The sequence below is a fragment of the Schistocerca nitens genome, chromosome 9, assembly GCF_023898315.1.
Source record: "Schistocerca nitens isolate TAMUIC-IGC-003100 chromosome 9, iqSchNite1.1, whole genome shotgun sequence".
Taxonomy (NCBI): domain Eukaryota; kingdom Metazoa; phylum Arthropoda; class Insecta; order Orthoptera; family Acrididae; genus Schistocerca; species Schistocerca nitens.
Window position 1 is genome coordinate 209,553,835 of NC_064622.1, and position 26,367 is coordinate 209,580,201.

At 43.0% G+C, this 26,367-nt stretch overlaps 1 protein-coding gene across 1 annotated transcript; it reads right to left on the minus strand.

Moving 5' to 3' along the window:
- Nucleotides 1–76: 76 nt before the first annotated feature.
- LOC126204108 (odorant receptor Or2-like) lies at nt 77–24,668 on the minus strand. The gene is made up of 5 exons (XM_049938524.1): nt 23,896–24,668; nt 18,382–18,481; nt 16,816–16,917; nt 5,213–5,368; nt 77–151 (listed from the first exon to the last, which is right to left on the minus strand). The coding sequence occupies exons 1-5, from the start codon at nt 24,666–24,668 to the stop codon at nt 77–79; spliced, it is 1,206 nt and encodes a 401-aa protein (XP_049794481.1).
- Between the last annotated feature and the right edge of the window lie 1,699 nt (nt 24,669–26,367).

Genomic DNA, 26,367 nt, shown 5'->3' on the forward strand with positions numbered 1-26,367 from the left:
CACGTAATTATATTTATGATTACTAGGAGATATTAACAAGTAGTTCTTCTCATCAGCATCAATCGCAGTTGAGGTTTCAGTGTGTTGTCTCGGTCGAGCGGCTATTAATTTGTCCCAAAAGTGCGTAGTATGAGTACGATGCATTCAGCAACTGCAACACAGACGGAGAATTACATAAGTACAGCGAACGTTATAACATAATGCTGTTTCAATGTTACACTTCCTTAGTTCTATGTCTCTCATTTACGTAGCTCCCATTCACATATTATGACGGCTAATGTACATTAATATTAGTTACTAAGCACAAAGACAGAATGAAAGAGGCTGAACTACTATAATTGCAGTCAGTTCTATTTCGCGGTATTCATTTCTTAACTGAGGTCAGAAAAAAAAACACTGATGCTTTGAAGAAACTGTTATTTAGCACACAGTTTTTAATTGAATGCTTTAGTTAGGAAGTGTTCGACTATTTTAGAGAACGGACAAGACATAAAGTTATAAGACACAGTTATGTGTCTGCGACACAGACACTTTTAATACTGGCTGGAAATACCGATGAAACTCAACGTAGTACATGCTACAGTAAAATGTCAGTGTCCTTGAAGAAGATGTTTTGTATTATTATTCCAATGTTCCATTATTACTCTTACTGCACTTTTCTGTAGGATGCACATATTGTTAAGACCGGAAAATCAAACAGTTAAATAGAATTTTGTAGCACACAAATATATCATAACAGACGAAGATTGGGGTGTTTAAAACTACTGTAGAAAACATAGCAACGTACGGGACAGAAACGTGGGAAATACCTGAAAAAATATAAAGGAACTTATTCACACTGGAGGTTTGGTTTCGGAGGTTTTACTGTTGGTTGGCACTACGGGATGGGATTACAAATAAAGACACATGTGAGAACTTGAACCTAGACACCACTTTAATGGATACAATTGAAACAAAGCGACTGAGACCTAGTGGGTACGTAAACCGTTAGGGTGAGGGCAGGTGGCGTAAGAAGATGATGGAGAGGCTTCTAGGTGATAGAGCAGGAAACAGGTATCCGAAAACAATATGGAAGATGGAATCAGAAGAGCTACACTGGGGAGGAACTTACAGTCTTGTTTTATTATATCATAATACAAAAAATAAACAATAAGATATCTATATGTAAATACATGCTACTTTTGACTACAGGATATTGGGCTGTGACACGATTGTCACTTCGCTTGTAAATATAATTGAAAAAGTAGTATTTAAACTGTATTAACGACAGATATTTTCCAACAGAATTTCTGAAGCTGATGATTAACGTTATGCATGTATAATTAATTCTGCGGTTTCCGTATTTTAAGAAGGCTGAGATATGGAAGATCGTAAGTAGGAGTAAAGTACATTTTCCATAAAGAGCTTAGGTGTGAGACTGCTTTATACCAGATTGAAACACCACTAGCAGGATGCCAAAAAATTCTCCGCCATGTATAGATAGCATCAGAAATAATTACTCTCGTTTTCATGAATGACGTGTAACAATAATCACACTGGATGGAAGATGGCGATTCTGAGAAAAAAGGCTCTTGTTTAGGAAGAAGACTTTATGTCCAGTACTTTCTGAAATGATTATCCCTTGCAATGTGGAGGGGGAAACAAACAACTGCCGAATACAAAGGATTTTTCTAGGATGAAAAAATAGGTGAGTTGTAAAGAGAAAGAAATCATCAGGAGAACGCATGTGTCAATATGGTTGCCCTAGGGGTGGTGAAACTGAATAATCTAGCTACAGATGGTAGAATTATTCCTTTGTTCCGTCTACTACGGCAAACTGGCTCATTCTTACCTCCACTTACTTCTACAGTCTATAGAAATTTGAACCCGAGAAGTTCTGTTGGAGCAGTATAGGGGGAATATTTAAAGACCATCGAAAAATAAAATATTGGATAATGATTCGGTAAAGAGAGGTGAGCAGATCACAAAGAACTCTACAGTCTACAGAAACAGACTTCGAAAGCAAATCACATTTTGGAACTACAGAGGGATTACCAATCTTAATTGGGAGACCAATGTCTAGAATTAGTGAAACGCCTTTGTTCAGCAACATACTACAAACGATTACTCTTAAATGTGATTTAAAAAGGAAGAAACTAGTTTTTCTTCTCCTTTCCACTCAGTAATGGGTTATGCAGTCATCTTCTGGTAAAACATTGGATAATGATTCGGTAAAGAGAGGTGAGCAGATCACAAAGAACTCTACAGTCTACAGAAACAGACTTCGAAAGCAAATCACATTTTGGAACTATAGAGGGATTACCAATCTTAATTGGGAGACCAATGTCTAGAATTAGTGAAACGCCTTTGTTCAGCAACATACTACAAACGATTACTCTTAAATGTGATTTAAAAAGGAAGAAACAAGTTTTTCTTCTCCTTTCCACTCAGTAATGGGTTATGCAGTCATCTTCTGGTAAAACGCTGCTTATAAGTATATTATTCCCGGAATACAGAAGAGTCGTGTAAGAGTTACATGTTGTGTTAACTCAACAGTATCCTTCAGAAACCTCTTTAAAAAACGTTCTGTTTTGCCTACAACGCCCCAACGTATATATGCATCAGTTTTTTTTTTCTTTGGCTGTTACCACAGTTTTTCTCTTTTCTGAAAAAAATAGTCAATAGTATAAACGTAACACTAGGATAAAAGCCAAAAGAAACCTCTAGAAATAGTTCAAGAATTAACATTAGCATATAAAGGAGTCAAATAAACGTGTACACATGAATGCAAAACCGTTTCAGAGCGAATTAAACGTCGGTTAGATAATGTTGTGAACACTGAACTAGAGAAATTCCTGTTGATCAATTCCGGCTCCACTGAAAATCTTGAAAGAAACTCTGAACTTTTATATTGTTTCCTGATTAGAATTAGCATTTTAAAACAATTGTCTTTCGCAATTTTATCTTTCGTAATGTTTCGTCACCTTCGTATCTCACTGAAATTAAAAGCATATTCGTATGTGACTGCTGCCTATATCCCAGTTACCACATCTGAAAAAGGACGACGACAAAACTGGTGGAATTTTGACACTACAAATACAGTATTCCTGTGACACAGAGAGATATTTTCCCTTATGCCCTCCTATTGATGTGAAAGCCCAGGATCGTGATATCGAGGAAAGGTAAGCTTTGTTGGTTGCAGTCTCGAGAAAAGCACACTTGGTCCTTGACCTTTACTAATTAAAAGTCGTTCATTATGGTATTACTATACCCACGTACTATCTTGTATTTTGATAGTATGTAGATATTTAGCACTACTACGGCATTCACAAGTTGAAAGTTCTGGAATTTACTAGAGCAAACGTGTGAAATACAGCCACAGCTGGTACTTCCTTCGAATTTAGAGACTCATATTCATGTCAGAAAGTGATTCATGTTTGGTAAATGCATTCAGATGAACTGTTTTTGTACGTGATGTTATGAGATTAAATCAATGTACTGGTTAGAGATGCAGCATTTGTAGACTTAGAGAAAGCTTCTCAAAATGTTGACTGGAATACTCTCCTTGCAGTTCTGAAGGAAAGAGGGTATTTTCAACTTATTCAGAAACCAGACGCTAGTGGTAAGAGTCGAAGGGCATGAAAGGGAAGCAGTGCTTGAGAATGGAGTGAGACAGGGTTGTAACTTATTACAAATTTTATTCACCTCATACATAGAGTAAGCAGTAAAGGAAACGAACGAACCATTTATAGTAGGAATTTACATTCAGGGAGAAGAAACAGATATTTGAAGGTTTGCCGATGACAGTGTAGTTCTGTCAGAGACAGCCAAGGACTAGGAAGTGCATTTGAACGAAACGGACAGCGTCTTAAATGAAGAGTTTAAGATGAACATTAATGAAAGTAAAACAAGGATAATGGAATGCAGCCGACTTCAAGTAGGTGATACTGAAGGAGTTAGAGTAGGAAGCGAGACACTTCAAAAAGTAGATGAGTTGTTCTGCTTGGACTTTAAAAGAACTGATTATGGCCGAAGTAGTGAGGATATAAAATGTAGACTCGTAATGGCAAGGAAAGAATTTCTGAAGAAGAGAAATTCTATAACATCGAATGTAGATATAAGCGTTAGGTAGCCTTTTCTGAAGATATTTGAAGTTAGGAATGCATGGAAGTGAAATGCGTGATAAAGAGTTTAGACAAAAAGAGAATAGAAGCTTTCGAAATGTGGTGCTACAGAGGAATGCTGAAGATTAGATGAGTAGATGACGTAACTAATGAGGAGATACTGATCAGAATTGGATAGGCAAGAAATTTATAGTACAGTCTGACTAATCGAAAGGATTGGTTGATAGGCCAAATCCTGAGACATCAAAGGTTCACCAATGTAGTACTGGCCGCGCTGATTGGCCGCACGGTTTGAGGAGCCTTGTCACGGACTGCGAGGCCCCTCTCGCCGGAGGTTCGAGTCCTCCCTCGGGCACGGGTGTGTGTGTTGTTCTTAGTATCAGTTAGTTTAGTTAAAATAAGTCATCTGTAAGACTAGGGAGCGATGGCGTCAGCAGTTGGGTCCCTTAGGAATTCACACACATTTGAACATTTGGAAAAAAAAATGTACATGTGGGATGTGTGGGAGTAAACATTATTAAGGACAACCAGGAGATGAGTACAGTAAGGAGATTTATAAACATGTATGTTGTCGCAGTTATTCGGAGGTGAAGAGGTTTGCATAGGATAGAGCAGTATGGAGAGCTGCATGGAACCAGTCTTCGGACTGAAAACCAAACAAAACAATAACAACAACAACAACAAGGGACTTGTGATGAGCTTTTAGTTGCTTCTGTATTTAATTTTGCCAGCAGTAGTGCACTCTCCGACCTTATAGAAGCAAAATACGCATCGCAATAACATTTTTCAGACCACAGTTCTCAACAAAAGATAAAATAGTGTGAAATACACAGTAGAAAAAACAGAAAAAAATCACGAGATGTGTACAATCAGGTTTCACGAAGCACAGTGTATTTCATCGCATAGTGATATCACTAAAGTTATCAGATCTTGTGAATATAGTTACATCTTAAATTCTTTCCAATAATGAAGTTATTAAAAAATTCAGTAATGTAACCAGCCGTACAAACATTAAAGGTAAACTGAAGCTTGAGAAGTAAAATGGGTGCCAACATGATAATAATGGGGCTGCTGCTGCTACTTAGAGGAGTTTAATGCTAGACACTCACCGAGACAAAGGCAGCCCTGTTGATGGCGTAGAGGTGCCCAGCAGTCAGAACCAGCGGCTTCTGGGCCCGGCTGATAACGATCCTCAAAGCGCGCTTGAAACGCTCGCTGGCCCCCACCCACGAACAGTTGTAGGCCGCTGAAGACACCGCTTCCGCCTGTGGGCAGTACTATTAACTGTACGTGCTTCATATATACATAAGCTGTGAGGATAAAAGCAGCGATCCAAGCAAGTATCTATTATGTTTATTTACTTACACTCTATGATCACCAACTTGTCCTATTGTGTTGTTGTGGTCTTCAGTCCTGAGACTGGTTTGATGCAGCTCTCAACTTGTCCTATGGTGTTCAATTTCAGTACAAGAGATACACCTCTCTCTGATGCCAATTTGGCTTCATTATATTAAGATATGTTTCAAAAAGATCTGAAGATCTGAGATCGATAGTCTGAAGACTGGATTTAAAGATACAGCTTCTTCATATATATATATATAGGGAGATTGTAATTAAAGTTAAACTTTAAGACCGCTGTAGAAACAACACTACGGGCCATAAAGACGTCAAATTGCAACGGAATATTATCGGAGAATGGAGAAAACGTATGACAGAATAAAAATAAATAGTTACAAAATGTAGCAATAGATGCCGCTGTAAGCATCATAATTCAATCGTGGTCGACTACAAATGACAAATGAATCGTACAACAAGGCCTAAGGTGTACGTATAACGTTACACAGGTGTGATACTGTTAGTTACGTAAGCCCATTCACCATGGCAAGGTCATATCACATCGGATGGGAAAAATCGGTTTTTAATTGTCCTGAGGCGAAAAAAAGCATGAAAAGCATCAATCAAAATCAAATTGGATTATTAATTTCCGTGTGACTGGCGCAAAACACGTCCACCGTTTTCTGCAGCAAGTTGAAATCGAGAAACACCATGTTCCTCAACTGACCGAAGTGTTTCCGCGGTCACGTTCAGAATGTGTTGCGCAATGCGTTCCTTCATTGCAACTGAGTTTGCAGTCGGAAGACTGAACACAGCATCTTTCAGGTAGTCCCACAGCCAGAAGTCACACGGATTAAGATCCGGTGATCGGGAAGGCAGGGATGTAGGGAAATGGCGGCTGATGATTCTAGCATTTCCGAAATGGCGCTTCAGCAGCTGCTTAACTGGATTTGCAATGTGCGGAGGTACGCCATCTTGCATGAAAATGATATCATCCACACATCCACGCTGTTGGAGACCTAGAATGACGTGGTTGCGCAAAAGACACTCATAACGCCTACTACTGAAGGTACAGGTAATAGGATCGAAAGAATGTGTCCTCGAAAATTGGGTCCTCTGATAAATGGGGCGTAAAGCCGCACCACTCAGTGACCTTTTCAGGATGGTACTGGTTGATTTGCGTGTGGCCGGCCGCTGTGACGGAACGGTTGTAGGCGTTCAGCCCGGAACCACGCTGCTGCTACGGTCGCAGGTTCGAATTCTGCCTCGGGCATGAATTTGTGTGATGTCCTTAGGTTACTTACATTTAAGTAGTCCTATGTCTAGGGGACTGATGACCACAGTTGTCAAGCCCCATAGTGCTCAGAGCCATTTGAACCATTTCCGTGTGGATTTTCCGTTGCCCATATTCGACAATTCTGTGTACTGACGTATGCTGTCAGACGCAAGTGGGTTTCATCTGTCCACAAAAACTTCCACAACCAATCACTGTCAACTTCCATGCGAGCAAGAAATTCTAAAGCAACTGGCGCACATGGGTAATTTTTAACTGATAGCAAAGAAGGATGTTAGGTAGGATTTTACGCACCATGCTGACGGGTATGTCCAATTTCTGGCAATTCTCCGTGCACTGCACGTTTCCACACCACCACTCGTCTCCACCGGCATTGCTGTGGCCATTGCTTCCACTGACGTCGAATCAATTCGTTTCCTCGCTCTGCCAGGTTGCACACCAAAAGAACACGTCCTTTCGAATTTCCGAACAATTTTCTCCAGACCCACAACAGTCATCTGACCAACGCCTTTTTCCAAACCCTTCAGTGTCCGGAAGTTCTGCAGAGCGACGTGTGCACAGTCATCATTCTTGTAATACAGCTTTACAAGCAGAGCGCGATCCTGCATTGAGACAGTCATGACGAACGTTGCTGACGTGAAAGGAGGAAAAGCCCTGTACCCGGCTTGTTTATACCAACTTCAGTGGGTCGTGTGCCTGATACGTGTTTTCAACTACGTACTCTAATACATACAGCACCATTTATTGATCAATTTTCACACTATTTTTCTTCTTCTGCCATACATTCTTCCCCTTCTCCGGTAATATTCCATTGCAATTTGACGTCATTCTGAACAGTGGTGTTATTTCCACGGCGTTTTGAAAGTTTAGCTTTAATTACAATCACTCTGTATATTACGATAAGTCCCATCGGTTTAGATGACAGATATTCCTCTCTTTTACAGTATTATCCTGAAGTAGTAAGTCTAACTGACATAGAAATATTTCCTTGTGTGTTAATAATAGACAAGATGCCTAAAATAGTCCGGAAAACACATAAGTTATTGTGCAGAATGTGGCTAATTTTATGACGCACGCCTGAAATTTTTCAACTTTATGTACGCCAGATTCCCCAGCCCATGAACATTGACTTTTCAGTTGGTGTGGTGGGTTGCGTGCTTCAGCGATACAAATAGCCGTACCGTAGGTGCAACTACAGAGAAGGGATATCTGCTGAGAGGTCAGACCAATGTGTGGTTCCGAAGAGGTTCACCGGCGGTTTCAATAGCTGGAGGAACAAGTGTCTGAATGATTGACAGATGTGGCCTTGTAACATAAACCAAAGTGTCTCAATGATTGACAGATGTAGCCTTGTAACATAAACCAAAACACTTTTGCTGAATTGTTACTCCAGATGGTTGAAAGCAAGGGTAAGCTACAGCCAGCACTATTACCGAGGGCATGCCGGTCTACTGTATGGTTAAACGATGATGGAATCCTCTTGGGTTAAATATAATGGAGGTAAGATATTCCCCCATTCGGATCTCACGGCGGAAACTACTAAGGAGGATGTGGTAATTACGAGAAGCAAAACTAGCTTTCTACGGATCAGAGTACGGAAAGTTAGAGTCCTTAATCCGGTAGGTAGGTTAGGAAACTGAAAAAGGGTAATGGGTAGGTTGTTATTAGATATAGTGAAAATTAGTGAAGTTCGGTGACAGGAAGAACAAGACTTCCGATAAGGTGAATAAAGTGTTATAAATACAAACAAAATAGGGTTAATGGAGGAGAGAGTTTAGTAGTAGATAAGAAAATAGAAAAGCGGGTAACATTCTACCAACCGAGCGAGGTGGCGCAGTGGTTAGACACTGGACTCGCATTCGGGAGGACGACGGTTCAATCCCGCGTCCGGCCATCCTGATTTAGGTTTTCCGTGATTTCCCTAAATCGCTCCAGGCAAATGCCGGGATGGTTCCTTTCAAAGGGCACGGCCGACTTCCTTCCCCGTCGTTCCCCAATCCGATGAGACCGATAACCTTGCTGTCTGGTCTCCTTCCCCAAAACAACCAACCAACCTTCTACCAACAACATAGTGAATTATCGTAGCCAAGGTAGACACAAAGTCCACACGTACCACAGTAGTACAAGTTTATATACCAACTAAACTCCTCAGATCATGGTTCAAATGGCTTTAAGCACTATGGGACTTAACATCTGACGTCTTCAGTCCCATAGACTTAGAACTGCCTAAACCTAACTATCTAAGGACATCACACACACCCATGCCTGAGGCAGGATTCCAACCTGCGACACTAGCGTGGTTCGGGACTGAAGCGCCTAGGACCGCTCGGCCATAGCGGCCGACCCACAGATCATGAAGAAACTGAAGAAATGTATTAAGAGATAAAAAAAATTGCTCAGATAATGAAATGAAATGGCGTGTGACGAGGGCCTCCCGTCGGATAGACCGCTCGCCTGGTACAAGTCTTTCGATTTGACGCCACTTCGGCGACTTGCGCGTCGATCGGGATGAAATGATGATGAATACGACAACACAACACCCAGTCCCTGAGCGGAGAAAATCTCCGACCCAGCCGGGTATCGAACCCGGGCCCTTAGGATTGACAGTCTGTAGCGCTGACCACTCAGCTACCGGGGGCGGACATTGCTCAGATAGTTAAGCGAGACCAAAATGTAATTGTGACAGGGGATTGGAATTCGACAGCAGGAAAAGGAAGTGAGGGAGGCATATTAGGTGAATGTGGACTGGGGGAAAGGAAGTGAAGAGGAAGTCGCCTGGTAGAATTTTTCACCGAACATAATTTAATCATCGTTAACACTTGGTTCAAGAATCGTGACAGAAGTTTATACGTGGAAGACAGGTGGAAACACAGGAAGGTTTGAGACTCAATATATAATTTTAAGACACAGATCTCGTACCAGATTTGAAATTGTAAGACATCTAAAGCGGCAGATGTGGACACTAACTCTAACTTATTGAATATTAAATGTGCAAAAAGGTGTAGAATTAAAGCGACGGGCCATGGATAAGTAGAAAGAACTGGAGGCTGTTAACAGTTTCAGAGGGAGCATCAGGCAGCGGTTCACTAGAATAGGGGAGAGCAATACACTAGAGTACAAATGGGTAGCTTTAAGAGACGAAATAGTGAAGGCAGCAGAGGTTCAAACAGGTAAAAAGACAAAGCGTAGTAGAAATCATCGGATAACATAGGAAATTGATGAATGATGAAAATGAAGCAAATGAAGCAGACGAAAGGGAATACATACGCCTAAAAAATTACATTGACGGGAAGAGCAAAATGTCTAGACAGGAAGGCTAGAGGACGAATGTCACGAATTAGAAGCAGGTGACCCTATGGGGCGATAGATACTCTCTACAGGAAAATTAAGGAGACCTGTAGAGAAAAGAAATGCAGCTGTACGAATATGGAAAGCTCAGACGGAAGACGATTCCTAAGCAAAAAAGGGAAAGCTGAAAAGTCTATGCGGTATATAGAGAGCCTATACAAGGGAGATGTCCATGAGCACAGTTTATAGAAATGGAAGGGGGCGTAGATGAAAATAAGATGGAAGACATGTCACTGTGAGAAGAATTTGACAGAGCACTGAAAGACCTAAGTCGAAACAAGGCCCCGGGAGTAGACGACATTCGGTTAGAGCTACTGATAGCGTTGAGAGAGCCAGCGATGACAAAACTCTTCCATCTCGTGATCAAGGTATATGAAACAGGCGAAATATCCTCTGCTTTAAAAAAGAATATGATAATTCTAATTTCAAAGAAAGCCGGTGCCAAGAGGTGTGAATATTATGGAACTAACAGTTTAATAAGCTACAAGTTGCAAAACACTAATTCTTTACAGAAGAATGGAAAAGCTGGTAAAAGCCGACCTTGGGGAACATCAGTTTGCTTTCTGGAGAAATTTAATAACATATCAGGTAATATTTACGTATCGACATACCTTAAAATACAGGTGAAGGAAAGGAAAACCTATATTTATACAGTTTGTAGAGTTGGAGGAAGCGTTTGACAGTGTTAACAAAAGCACTCTCTTCGAAATTCTGAAAGTAGCAGAGGTAAAATACGGGGAGCGAAAGGCTATTTATAACTTGTACGGAAACCAGATGACAGTTTTAAGAGTTAACGGATATTAGAGGGAACAGTGGTAGACAAGGGAATGACACAGGGCTGTAGCCGATTCCCTATCTAATTCAGGCTGTACACTGAACAAGCAGTAAAGGAAAACACAGAAAAAAATAGGAGTAGGGATTAAAGTTCAGGGAGTGGACATAAAGAAACCTGCAGCTACCGACCTTGTTTTCTCCCGTAATTCAGTCTTGTACTTATATCTCAACTATAGAGTCCTATTTATAGTGATTGTTAGATTTTCATCTGCAGATCAGTACCCTCATCCATTCTCTCGAACTGTTCATCTTCTGGTTGTGACGTGGACTTGTATGCCCGAAGCATTGACGTTCCTCTTATTTACTGGTAATTCTGAGGACAATAATCTCATCACGGAAGTGTTCACAGGAACTCACTCTTTCCCTTTCTTGGTATTCTTAATTAATAACATTTTTTGCTGCTGTTCATGTTACCCTAATCGTCTGATTGGAAAACCTTATTTTCTTTCCATCTGATTTCCCTGTTGCCTGTTAAACATACACTGAGCATTTCCCCTCTTCTTATTAAATTTCCTGGCTCCACTTTGGAACTTAGACTTCCAATATTCCACGGCTGTTTTTCTATATTTTCTCATGATTACGTCACACTTGGCAATGCAGTCGGGAAAATGCATGAATGGATGCAGAAGGTCTTACAAGAACGTTCACGTAGTCCACAGCTGCCACGGTTCTTCCGGTTACTTTCACAGATCGTATGGAAGCCCAGTGAAATATCCACCATAGCACAATATTGCCCCTAATAGCCTGCGTTCGTGGCGCGGTGCATTTTTCAAGCAGCCTTTCGTCTAGATGGCGGTGAAGCTGGACGCGACCGTCGACGTAATTCAACAAGAAATGTGATTGATGTTACCAGGTGAGACGTTTTCTTGATCCATGGTCCAGTCTCCACGACACCGTGTCCACTACAATCGTAACTGAACATGTCGCCGAGTAAAGATCGAAACTCCAGGGGGCGAATTGCTGAGGATCCCAATGTTCAACAATATGCTTTGAACGACGTGCCCGGAAACACTCGTGTCTGCACCACTTTTGTACTCTGTCATCGTATAAGTCACATATAGCTGACGATCCAGTTTTACAGAGCGGGAAAGCCTCTGACCTCCACATTCCGTCTAGGGGCGTCGATGTCCAATATCTTGTCTCCCACTCTAGCTTTCGTCGTACTTCAGCTGCTTCCCATGGTTGTATAAATCTGTGGAGGGTGTCGTGGTCACTTGTAAAACCTGCCTGTTGACTTCTGTCTCATGATCGTTGACCAACGATTGTTTGACCATTTTTCTGGCGTTTCGTCAGCACGAGTGGTTAACACTGTCGAAGCTTCACTATCCACCAGCGCAAGGGAGGGCGAAACCTTGACAGTGCCAACCACTCGTCTTTGGGAAATGTCACACAAACCGTCAAACAATCGCTGGCCAAAGAACGCGGGATGGACGCCTTTAGACAGTTTCCATTGATGCCTTTCTTACTATATTATGTGCCCACAACAATACCAGGTATCCTTTAACGTCACGGATGGCAGTACTCTTAAGGGGAGCATCGATGTTCTATCTGGCTACAATGAATGTAATATACACTACTGGCCATTAAAATTGCTAAGAAGATGGCATGCTACAGACGCGAAATTTAACCGACAGGAAGAAGATGCTGTGATATGCAAATGATTAGCTTTTCAGAGCATTCACACAAGGTTGGCGCCGTTGGCGACACATAAAACGTGCTGACATCAGGAAAGTTTCCAATCGATTTCTTATACACAAACAGCAGGTGACCGGCGTTGCCTGGTGAAACGTTGTTGTGATTCCTCGTGTAAGGAGGAGAAATGCGTACCATCACGTTTCCGGCTTTGATAAAGATCGGATTGTAGCCTATCACGATTAGGGTTTATCGTATCGCGACATTGCTGCTTGCGTGGGTCGAGATCCAATGACTGTTAGCAGAATATGGAATCGGTGGGTTCAGGAGGGTAATACGGAACGCCGTGCTGGATCCGAACGGCCTCGTATCACTAGCAGTCGAGATGACAGGCATCATATCCGGATGACTGTAACGGATCGAGCAGCCACGTCTCGATCCCTGAGTCAACAGATGGGGACGTTTGAAAGACAACAACCATCTGCACGAACAGTTCGACGACGTTTGCAGCAGCATGGAGTATCAGCTCGGACACCATGGCTGCGCGTACCCTTGACGCTGCATCACAGACAGGAGTGCCTGCGATGGTGTGCTCAATGACGAACCTGGGTGCACGAATCGCAAAATGACATTTTTTCGGATGAATCCAGGTTCTCTTTACAGCATCATGATGGTCGCCTCCGTGATTGGCGACATCGCGGTGAACGCACATTGCAAGCGTGTATTCGTCATCGCCATATTGGCATATCACCCGGCGTGATGGTATGGGGTGCCCATGGTTACACGTCTCGGTCACCTCTTTTTCGCATTGACGGCACTTTGAACAGTGGACGTTACATTTCAGATGCCTCTACCCTTCATTCGATCCCTGCGAAACCCTACATTTCAGCAGGATAATGCACGACCGCATGTTGCAGATCCTGTACGGGCCGTTCTGGATACAGGAAATGTTCGACTGCTGCCCTGGCCAGCACATTCTCCATATCTCTCACCAACTGAAAACGTGTGGTCAGTGGTGGCTGAGCAACTGGCTCGTCACAATACGCCAGTCACTACTCTTTATTGAACTGTGGTATCGTGTTGAAGCTGCATGGGCAGCTGTACCTGTACGCGCCATCCAAGCTCTGTCTGAGTCAATGCCCAGGCAGTTATTACGGCCAGAGGTGGTTGTTCTGGGTAATGATTTCTCAGGATCTATGCACCCAAATTGCGTGAAAATGTAATCACATGTCAGTTTTACTATAATGTATATGTCCAATGAATACCCGTTGTATCATCTGCATTTCTTCTTGGTGTAGCAATTTTAATGACCAGTAGTGTATGTATATCCCATTTTCTCAGAAATTATTAGAGGTAATAAAATAAAACTTTGCCATACCTTAAATATTCGCTGATCTACTATCTAGTATCTAACTGTATTAGGAATCAAGATATGAATTTTTAATGAAGGTTTTGAGAATTTATGTAATTTTTAAAAATATTTTTATGATCAAACTATTAGTGCTATCTCCATCGTTGTAGAACCACGTAATCATAATACCCCTATCAATAAGCGGTGAAAATTTCATAAGTTTAGCTCAGTAGCTTCTGAGATACATAAAAAATTTGCAAAAAAAGTAGATATTTAGAAATCGCACTTGAAATTTGAAGTAAATAAAAACCCACTGTTGAATGAAGAGACAATCTAAAAGTCTACAGGTTTGTTATCTTAATGTTTTTGAGGATCGACCGAATGCAGTCTCTCTCCCCGTCTGAGGGATCTGGTTGCTTCTGTTGTATTTTTTACGATATTTTCAGCTTTGGAGACTTGCTGTCTATCCAGTTTTTGTATGACTCTTTGTGTATTATTGTCAGGCTCAAATTCAAATTGCTTCAGAACATTTATTCTTTCTGCATTTACGTCACTGAAGGTGATCACAGCATCACTTACCCAATCTTCAGTACTTCCAGGTTGTAATGAGTGTGTCAGAACTCTGCGTTACATTGATGAAATTCTGCATCAGTTGTAATTTCTTATTCAAATACGCAGTCAGATAGTTTACCCAAATGTTAGTTTTAAGTTTTTCATGTAACGATCTGTTGAGGGCTTAAATAACAGTGAAACTGACACTCTTACAACACACACGCAGTGTTATGCAGGTTAGATTCCGATTACTGGAGCTCAGGTTGCTTATCGAGTCCATTTTCATAGACGAACATAGTTTTTATTTGTTGTAGGTGCGTTACAAGGTTCACAAATTCGTCTTTTGGAACCCTGGTTCATTCAGCATTGTTGAAGAACTCATTTACATTTCGAGTATTTCCTGTGAGATATTCCTTCAGAAGATCTGGACGTGCTATATCTCTATACACTGAATTTATTACTGATTCAGTAGCTTCAGGCATGGTATTTCTATGGGTATATATGCAGTTCCTTGTGCCTCAGCTTCGCGGTATTTACATCAGTCAAATGAACACGAGTTGTGTACTGGCTTCTTATCGCTTGACGTCTCTTGGAGAAACGTTGCCCATACTGCTTTTATCATTTTTGACTAGGTACGTGTCCCGTGTACCGTGTCTTGAAGCTACCGATTCTCTGTGCTCGATGGTGGTGACGGCAAACACGGAGTCCCAGGTCTCTCTTCTTGCGTCTCTATTTGCACAGTGAAATGTTGGGGCGTACTGCGTCACAGAAAATTAAAGCACTCAGAGGAGAAGGGCGAAATAAAGTGGGTTCTCACTGATTTAGAGGATATGTGATATTATTTTACCGATTACAAAATCGGGTCAAATTAACAGAGAACTAAACTGTATGAGTTCACTCATAAGTATGAAACTGCAATCCCCTCTCGTGTGGATTTATACACTGACTCGATTGGGAAGATTTCCATATAATCACTGAATACTCATCCTAAGGCAAGCTCGACCACACCTGTTTCAAATGCTTATTGGTTTCATAGATACCGGCAGTAAGACGAATCTGACGTCAGAGATGGTCCCACATATGATCTGTCGAGGAGAGATCTTGGGATCCTGCTGGCAACGGGAGCATCTGATTGTCACGCGGAAAGTTCATACAGACACGTGCTACGTGTCAACGAACACTGTCACAAGATGTTCGTGACACAAGATGTTCGTGACGTTCCATTATGTCGTCAGAGGTCTCTCAATCTCCACCAGCCGTGACCTGAAATCATACAGCCATTGTGCCTCTCCGGAACATGGGTCGTCTCCCCAGGTCGATGGTTATCTGGGTACTTCGGCACAGCGATTCAATACTGAATACAGTGCGACGACCTTCATCAGCTGTCCATGCTTCCCGGTTACAGGAGCCGTTTGCGTTCTGTCGTTAACGGCAGCATGGGGCGATAATTCTCTAGTCCTGCTGACGCTATTCCCCGACCTATAGTGCAGTGTGACATCGATTCTTCTACTTTGTCCATTACTTGTTCTCGGAAGGGTGGGGTTGATGTGAAAGGATTATTGTGTGCATAGTTTACAATTTGGCGATTCTTCCGTGTGATGGTCAGACATGGTCGGTCGAAACAAATCAGGATAACTTCACCTTCTTTTTCGGGTTGTGTAGATGTTATAGAAAATATGATCTGTATTTCACTTCCGACTAAATCGGAAACGTATTGTGTACATAACGAAAGATGGGAGTTGGCTTCCACGTGGTTGATTTTAAGGCTTCCTCTTTCAAGTGCTCCACACAAAGGTTAGCGATGACGGAACATCTATCGACGACTGCATAGATTCATTTACAGCAGTGCTCACGAGAGAGAAAATAGGTATACGAAAGACGTGTTTCAATTGGTCCATCGTCTCTTCGACGAATTTCTCGCCAATGAACTTTACAGTCTCTCCTATCGGCTTGAGTAAGAAGAAGAAAGCCATATGAAAAATGACAAGACTGGCAGTGTGTGAAGTTTGAAATGGCTCAGCCGTTGTACGAAGTCCATCAAGTTTTTAATGTGGTATTCACATTTAGAAATAGGTAGGTATTTGGCAAGACTGCATGTTTGGCCATCATTGTTGCTGTGGACGGGACAAAGTGGTATTGCTTTCTCACGAATGTTAGGAAGCCCATATAACCCTGGTAACAACAGTCCTTTATGTATGATCCTACATATGACAAGAATATAATGAGAAAAGACAACCATACCCATATTTACCAAGCAGTAGTTTGGACGTAGACCGATAAGATCTGTTCACCCAGATATTGATGACGCACACGACATTATATCTTTATAGACAGGTATATGTTTCTTATTTTCTATGGAGGCCTACCTGCTGTGTTACGTTGTGAGCCGCCCAACAGTAAAGATAAAGCTGTCCCAGAGGCACGGGAAGAAATCCAGCACACAGGAACACAGCAGTGAAGTTTGTGCCCTACAACAAGAAAGGTACAAAGTACTCACACGCTTCCAGCAACGGTTCGAGAAGCATGTCCAATCTTTCCGACATAATTGTAAAGCGCTGTTGCTCCCACATCTGTTTCCTTGCGTGCGCGTGAGTGCTGTGATAGAAAATCCTAGCAAACTTGAGAGCTGTTCTAAACCTTAAGCTGTGCACCTTCCAACTCAGTTGGACATTCTGGGAAGATAAAGCATCAAATTGCTCGCGAGAGTGCTTTGTTTGCTTATCTCGCGATCGGGACACAACATCACGCTTTGCTGAGAATCACCAAAAGCTCAACGCGGAAACGAAGCGTTGTGCCGTCAGTACTCCCTCAATCAATACCAGTCTTGACCTGAATCCATATCCGATGGCTTTCCCACACCATGACGATTGGAGCATCACCGCTGTGCTTCTACAAAATATTTTCAGCACGCAACTTCTCACCAGGTAGCCACCATACTCGCCGACTATGGTCAACCAGGTTACTGGAGAATAACGAATCATCGCTGAACAGAGTGCGACGCCATTAATCAGCAGTTCCTTCTTCCCTGTCTCGTCACCACTCCAAACACAGCCGTTTGTAGTGTGGTGCTAACAGCAGCCGATGTACAGGGTGGCAATTCTCTAGTCTGACTGCTGCTAGTCTCACACCTATGGAGCAGGATGACATAGAGTATTGTGGGGAGTCCATTACTCGCTCTCGGATGGCTCGTACTGATGTGAAAAGAGTTACAATGTGCTTAGTGCACAATACGACGAACCTTCGCTTTGGTGGTCAGATGTGGTGGACTGGAACCTTGACGATGAGCTCTTTGGCATGTTCTGAAAAGACACCTCAATATGAAGCCTTACTAGTTATTATAGCTATTGTGTCCCGGCGACCATAAGACAAGGTACTTTTCGGACTAACTGTTGAACTGCCGAATGTGAAATGAAATGGAAAACGGTTTCAAGATTTCTCAAGGAATGTATAGTGCTGATGTTGAGAGAACGGTGTAATGCCCGTGCGAGCATAGGACTTTGAACATTCCTCTAGCCAGTGACGTGCCCAATGCGTTTCTGTCTTTCATTGTTTGAAATAAACAACTGGAAACTGTTAATTATTTTTAATCACTCTGTATTACTGATGCGGTATATCAAATCCTATCACTGGAGATGTGGTTCCTTCAATATACCGCAATAAAATAGAACAGATACTCAGCAGAGACTGTGATTTAAAAATGGAGTTGTAATCTTTCAGGTAATTAAACGATGAAGTACTGCACGTTACGTTTTTCTGCTGTTCTACAATCTTTACTAGTATAAAATAAACTATTTTCCGCAAGTGGAAAAAAGGAAATAGCTAAATGTACTGCATGGGATGTTTAACATACATAGATATACGAAACTGTAATCAAACTATAGTCATGAGCAATCCTGTAACTTTATTCAGCTATGGTTAAATACATGCCTTACATATGTTGCTGGAAACAGCGACACGCACGCGACGAGGACACTGATGGCGAACTGCGTAGTCACAATGGGACTCATTGTACTCTCCAGTTGCTTGACGAAGCTGGAACAGGAGAAAAGTTTCGACATGTCATCAGATAAATAAACTTCTCACTGGAGATTATCGTGACAGAAAGCAATTGAAAACCATTCTGACAATATCAGTTTCGTCAGGGCTAGTGTTCCAAGTCTGTGATGAAAATGTTGCAGCTATCCAAAATGTGTGTGCATTGTTTAACATATAGAAACACCGTCAGACATACTCAGTCTCAGTACTTCAATATTACAGTGAAAGAATAGCACTCAGCGGAAGGGAAGAGTATGGATTTATACAAATATTTAACCCATTTCTGCCTTGCTGCTGCCGCTGGCGGGGTTTTAACCGCCTGCCACCCTGGTTACTGGAGAGGCCCAGAGTGATTTTAGATTTGGTGCGGTACAAGAGAAATTGCACTCCTGCCACCGTTTTGAATGCAAAATTTTCTGCCATTTTATCTGAGCACCACGACTATGTAGCTGTTTTTACGGATGGGTCGAAACAGGGGGATTCCGTGGGTTGCTCAATTGTTTTTCCGGATCGTGTCCTCAAGGTCCGACTGCCTGAGGCGTTTACTGTCTTTGATGCAGAATTGTCTGCAACCTTACGGGCACTGGAGCAGATGAGACGTTCTTCCCGTCCTAAATTTCTTGTCTGTCCCGACTCCCTATGTGCCCTTCACTCGTTGCGACGTTTGTATCCAGTAGATCAAACAGTCCAGACCATCCAAGATGCCCTCCTCCAACTACAGCGACCGGGGAAGGTGGTGGCTTTCTACTGGGTTCCAGGGCACGTCGGCATTACTGGGAACGAAAGGGCAGATCTCGCAACCGAGGCGGCGTGTCTCGATCCACAAGTCATTCAGTGTGCCGTCCCCCTGCACACGCTCACCTCGCTGTTGAGCTAACGAGTCATGCGTCGGTGGGAAGATGAGTAGCTGGAAATGACTGACAATAAGCTCCGTTTGGTCAATCCCACAACGCGTGTGTGGTGCACTTTTTTCCAACCCCATGGATGAGATGAGATTCTCCTCATTCGGCTTCGGATAGGCAACAGTCTTATGACGCATGGTTTCCTGCTCCGGCGAGAGGACCCTCCAATGTATGGTGCTTGTGGGGTCCAGATCACTGTGCGCCCAGTTTTATTGGATTGCGTTTTATTTTCTGACCAGCGGGCCGCGGCTGACTTGCCGGCGGATCTCCCATCTCTTTTAGGAAATACTCACACGAATGTGGTTAAAGTTTTAAAGTTCTGTGACTTGTCCATTGTTTGTAGCAAGATTTTAGGAAGTGGGTCCTAATTTGTTTATAGGGTGACACTCTTGCCCATATTTTATGTAATTGGCCAGCCAATGACAATTTTCTGTGGCATTCTTGACGCTTCCTTTTCGCTTTCTTCACGGTTTACTTTGTTCTACACCATTTTACTTCTTTCTTTGTGTGTATTGTATATTGCTAAGTCAGTCCACATTCGTTTCTTTTCAAGTGTGTCAGGGCGCTGATGACTTCGACGGTGAGCCCCCGTAAGCCCCAACACACACACACACACACACATACACACACACACACACATACACACACACACACAGGCGCGCTAAGAAGCAAACTCTCAGCATACATGGAGAAATAACGTAATACGGAAGAGAGAAGCAACATCAAAACAGAATATGTCTTGAGACTTGCGCAGTCTATCCGAAGTAATCTGTAAGTAACCCTTTTGAGTGTATGTCCACCCCGCATTTTCTAAGCTCTTCTTATTTGCTTGTAGAAATCATAATTAACAGAGCCCAACTTCTCCTGAAGCATATATCTCTGCGATTGCGCAACCATGTTCCCCACACGTGTCATTAGTGTGAACCGTCTTCACGCACTCCCCACAGTCGTTTCCTTTTGTTTTAAGAAGAATTTAAGAATATTTCTTTTGTTGAAACTGAAGACAAGGCATGCATACCGCAGTGGCCGAGTTGTTTATAACTGCTTATGCGTGTACTTGACTACTCTCATGCTTCAGAATGAAATTTTCACTCTGCAAGGCAGTGTGCGCTGACATTATGTACCGCACTGAGGCCTGAAGTCAGAACCTTTGTCATTCTTCGCTAAGTACTCTACCGACTCGCGATCTGTCCTCACACCCTTTTTTTTCCGTCAGTACCTCATCTCGTAACATTCAAGCTTCGCAGAAGTTCTCCTTCGAAACTTACACAACTGGCACTCCTGGAAGAAAGGATACTGCCATACCTCGGACACATTGCTTAGTCATAGTCTAGGGGATGTTTCCAGAATGAAATTTTCGCTCTGCATAGGGGAGCTGAGTTCATTTCAGTCAAGAATTTGGACAAGTTGAAGATGCTAAGCATAGACATAACTCTCTCAAATAACGTTCGTTTCCTGTGGGATTGAAACACTTCCTACATTAGTGCCAAATGGGCTACGAAGAGTCTTAAAGTGACATGTCAGTTTTTCTTCCAGAAGTGCTACATCAACAAGCTTCGCAGGAGAGCTTCTGTGAAATTTTGAAGGAAGGAGATGGCGGAAGTAAAGCTGTGAGGACGGGTCTTGAGTCATGCTTGGGTAGGTCAGTCGGTTCAAAAAAATGGCTCTGAGCACTATGGGACTCAACATCTTAGGTCATAAGTCCCCTAGAACTTAGAACTACTTAAACCTAACTAACCTAAGGACATTACACACACCCATGCCCGAGGCAGGATTCGAACCTGCGACCGTAGCAGTCCCGCGGTTCCGGACTGCAGCGCTAGAACCGCTAGACCACCGCGGCCGGCAGGTCAGTCGGTAAAGCACTTTCTAGCGAAATGAAAACTTCCTGAGTTCGGGTCACGGTCCGATACACAGTTTCAATCTGTGAGGAAGTATTCATATCAACGCTAGCACCGCTGCAAAGTGAAAATTTCATTCTGCAGTATGATAGCTGGCTGCGGTGGCCGAGCGGTTCTAGACGCTTCAGTCCGGAACCGCGCGGCTGCTACGGTCGCAGGTTGGAATCCTGCCTTGGGCATGGATGTGTGTAATGTCCTTAGGTTACTTAGGTCTCAGTAGTTCTAAGTTCTAGTGGACTGATGACCTCAGATATTAAGTCCCATAGTGGTCAGAGCCATTTGAACCATTTGAACCTGCAGTATGATAACAGTCAAGCACACGTGTAAGCAATAATAAGCAACACATTTTGACATGACGCCACTTCACGGCCATTGCGGCATGGGATCATCGTCTAGAATTTCAACAAAATTGGTGTTACACTCCTCATTAAAGCAGAAGGAAAACAACTATGGAATATGCATGAAGAATCAAGAAGTTCGAAAAAATAAGGACCACTCTATCGTGACATCCTCTGTGGAATACATCGCCAAGTTAAAGAATCTGCGATGAGACTAATTAACAAACCAAAAAAAAAACAACAAAAAACTAGATTCGGAACTCGCTCACCGCAACAAATACGTCACGTTGCATTTGCTGTAAATATGTCGATGAATATTCAGGCACTGAAAAAGAGTTTTCATTTAAAGTGAAAGTAAATAATTGTCCACTACATCTCTGCTATTCACAATAAAGTGCCTGGCAGACGGTTGAATGAACCACCTTCAAGCTGTCTCGCTACGGTTCAACTCTCGAAGCACGAACAGCAAAAACGAGCACTTACATTTTTCTGTATGAGCCCTTATTTCTCTTATTTTATCGTGATGATAATTTCTCCCTATGTAGGTGGGTGCCAACATAATGTTTTCGCAGTCGGAGGAGAAAACTGGTAATTGAAATTTCATGAGAAGGTCCCGTCGCAACGAAAAACGCCATTGTTTTAATGATTGCCACTCCATTTGACGTATCATGTCTGTGGCAGTATCTCCCCTATTGCGTGATAATACAAAACGAGCTGTCCCTTCTTTGAACTTTTTCGATGTCATCCGTCAGTCCCACCTGATGCGGATCCCACGCCGCACAGCAATGCTCCAGAATAGGGCGGACAAGCGTGGTGTAAGCAGTCTCTTTAGTAGACTTGTTGCACCTTCTAAATGTTCTGCCAATGAATCGCAGTCTTTGGTTTCCTCTACCCACAACATAATCTATGTGATCTTTCCAATTTAGGTTATTTGAAATTGTAACACCTGAGTATTTATTTACAGCCTTCAGATTTGTGTGAGTTATCGCGTAATCGAAATTTAGCGGATGTCTTTCAGTGAATAACTTCACACTTTCCGTTATTGAGGGTCAATTGCCACTTTTCGCACCATACAGATATCTTATCGAAATCATTTTCCAATTCGTTTTGGTCATCTGATGACTTTACAAGACGGTAAATTATAGAATCATCTGCAAACAACCCAAGGCGGCTACTGAGAGCTCCTCCTACGTCGTTAATATACAAATAGGTCAGGAACAATAGAGGGCATATAACACTTCCTTCGGGAACGCCGGATATTACCTCAGTTTTACTCGATGACATTCCGTCTGTTACTGCGAACTGTGACCTTTCTGACAGGAAATCGCGAATCCAGTCGCACAACTGCGGCGATATTCCATAGGCACACAGTTTGTTTAGAAGACGCTTGGGAGGAACGGTGTCGAAAGCCTTCTGGAAATCTGAAAATATGGATCAATTTGACATCCCCTGTCGATGGCACTCATTACTTCATTAGTATAAAGCGCTAGTTGTGTTTCACAAGAACAATATTTTCTGAATCCTTGCTGACTACATGTCAATAAACCGTTTTCTTCGAGGTAATTCATAATGCTCGAACACAGTGTATATTCCAAAACCCAACTGCAAATCGACGTTAGTGGTATGGGCTTCTATTTCAGCGGAATACTCCTACTTCCCTCTTTGAGTGTTGGTATTAGTTGAGCAATATTCCAGTCTTTAGGTAAAAGTTTTAACTGCGAGTGAGGATCCGGACTCGATCACAGAAATTTCAAATGTAGGGACCGATTACTGTAACAGACTGTGCTACAAAAGCCCGACCGAAGACGCCTGCCTTCAAGGCAATACATTCCTGCTATCTTTCAAACTGTACATAAGTTCTCCAACACGCCTTGCATGACTAGCAGAGTCAAAATCCATTTTCCAAACACTCTGCTATGCTCTGGTAATTTTTCTGCAATATTTTTAATTCCAGGCATGCTAGTCCCGCAAGGTATGAAACTTGAAAGGTAGGAGAGGGATTGTAGGGTTCTGTAAAAAGGTGATAGTACCGGTAGAAGATTTAGCGACGAATGAAAAAATAATGGCTCTGAGCACTATGGGACTTAGCATCTGAGGTCATCAGTTCCCTACACTTAGAACTACTTAAACCTAACTAACCTAAGGACATCACACACATCCATACCGGAGGCAGGATTCGAACCTGCGACCATAGCGGTCGCGCGGTTCCAGACTGAAGCGCCTAGAACCGATCGGCCACTGGATGCCCATGTTAATCCTAGATAACGAACCTGAGAAGATTGTGATGAACTTCGACGCAAAGGCACAGTTCTTCGTACATTTGGTCCGAAACCTTTTTCGTCGTCTGCGCTGCGCAAGAGGAGGCCCCCTGCTCGATTCTGATGCCCTGGATGCGCGACGCCAGGGCCTCCAACTGCGCGATCACCAGCATCATGACCGTCACGAAGAGGCAGTCGACCCCCACGCTGAACTGCGTCGTCCAGGCGGCCGCCATGCACTGGAGGGCGTACGAGAGCGCGTAGAAGTGTCTGTTGTCGTCCCATTGGTGCTGCGCCAAGGGCAGGCGGTGCTCGGCCCTGTTGACGACAAGTGGCATGGGGAACCAAGTGACGTACTGCGACGCGATGAGCATCAGCATGGCCAGGGTGAGACGGGCCGCCCGCCTCTGCGCCGCCAGCACGAGCTCCGGCTGCGCTGCCTCTTTGGAGCAGGGCGCACCCTCAGTCATCAAAACGTCTGCGTGCCGCACTAGGGAGTTGTACTGATGCCTGTGCAGCACGAAGAGGGCCATCTTGACGGTGCTGCCGCCGATGTTGAAGGTGACCATGAGCACCATAGTCGACTGCTCCATGTCGCCCCAGCTGAAGTAGCACGACAGCACGCTCTCTGTGGTGTGCCACAAGCCCAGAGCGAAAGCGAACAGGGTGTACACGGTGAACAGCGGGGATCGCCAGAGGGGCCACGCCCCACAAAGGCATAGTTGGCGGATGTTCAGCTTCAGGACGGATCGTCCGCTCTCTGACCAGGATAGTGGCTTTTCCATCTCTGCTTGCCGCCCCCTTTCTACCTTCCGGCTTCCACCTACGTACAGGATCGACCAGCCAGTCTCACTACGAGGCGACAGTGAAAGCTACCGCCAAGCTACTCACAGTCTTGAGCCACTCGCGCTGAACGCGGCTTGTGTATATAAACGCCTGCAGCTTCTACAAATTTTAGAGGTCGAGATGAGTTCTGAATTATCAAGTAATACTGCTGCAATTCGTAACTAATTTATTCACGTGTTCCCATGATCAGTCCCGCCTCGGTTACGTAACATAAACAAACGATATTCGTCAACTGAAATAAATAAACGAATACTTCTACAGCTTTAGTAAACTTTTAAAACCATAATCAATATGCGCTGTTTAATAATAAAGAATCTGCGTCCCGCATCGTAATACTTTTTGCAAACAGTTCATTGACACAGATATTATTCGTAGAAAGTATTGTAAATATTGTAAGTTGCTACGTTTTGCTGTAACTGGGTGTTAACAACGTCTCGAGAATACGAAATACAGTGGGTTTTCATCAATTATTTTCTTGCAGAGAGGTAAATGCAGCGTGGGCGTATCAACTGAACGTTAACGACTTTTAATGTGGTAAATCGTTACTGTGAGGTCATATTCAATGACTGCAGTATATCGTAATCCAAAATTTTTTACTCAATATTCATTACAGCAAGCACCTCATGAGGAACATTAGCCAGCCGCTGTGGCCGAGAGGCTCTAGGCGCTCCAATTCGGAACCGCGCTGCTACTACAGTCGCAGGTTCGAATCCTGCATCGGGCATGGAGGTGTGTGCTGCCCTTAGGTTAGTTAGGTTTCAGTAGTTCTATGTCTAGGGGACTGATGACCTAAGATGTTAAGTCCTATAGTGTTCAGAGCCGTCGAACAATTTTAGGAACATAAATTACCTATAAAAATTTTTGCTTTCCACGTGGCAGTACAAAAGTGGTAGACTGAAAGCAATGAAAAACGTGTTTTCTATTTGAAAGCTACCTGAGGCAAAACGCAAAATGTTACGGACCATATTGATTATGAGACACTATAAGTCACACGATACGGAAATGTATCTAAAATTGTTCACCAAGAACGGTTTCTCTTTAAGACCTGAGAAGTTAAACCGCGGCAGTTATTAACTCGTAGTAATTTTAAATCTTTCTAAGCAAATGGTTGAGCTAATCTTGGCAGGAAGCCGCACCTCAAAGTCGCACTACCGCCTGTGTTTATCGCATTCCGTAACAGCATAGTGAATAACCGACTTTCCCATCATGTTGCTTTCTAATTTTTTTTATCTTTTCTTCTCAGTGAAGACTGCATGAGGTAATGCGTCGGTTAGGATACAGGACTTCTATTCGGGGCGACCGGGTTTAAAATCCCCACCCAGACATTGGATTTACATGTCAGATGTCACAATGCGACTGGAAGTGTGTAATTCGCACAGTGAATTATGCCGTCCTGCAGTGTGTCTCAGTCAGTGAACGTCTTCAGATTTTTATACACAAAAAGATTTTTTATTCTCTTAATTTTTTTGCCAGAATAAGATCCCTTGCAAAATATAAGCAGACGCCCGCTTTACATGCAAGAAACATTCGGTAAGGAATGGTCCTTAATCATGGGGTTTTTTAAATACCGATGAGACTCTCTTAAATATAGGTTCAAAAACGGCTCTGAGCACTATGGGACTTAACATCCAGGGTCAT

Excerpts from the sequence above, each read along its gene's own strand:
- LOC126204108 (XM_049938524.1), bottom strand. The coding sequence starts at position 24,668 with ATGGAAAAGCCACTATCCTGGTCAGAGAGCGGACGATCCGTCCTGAAG. Across the intron at positions 16,918-18,381 it reads CGCTGTTTCCAGCAACATAT|GGCACAAACTTCACTGCTGT; the intron begins GTAAGGCATGTA and ends TTCTTGTTGTAG. Across the intron at positions 5,369-16,815 it reads CTCACAACGTAACACAGCAG|GCGGAAGCGGTGTCTTCAGC; the intron begins GTAGGCCTCCAT and ends TACTGCCCACAG.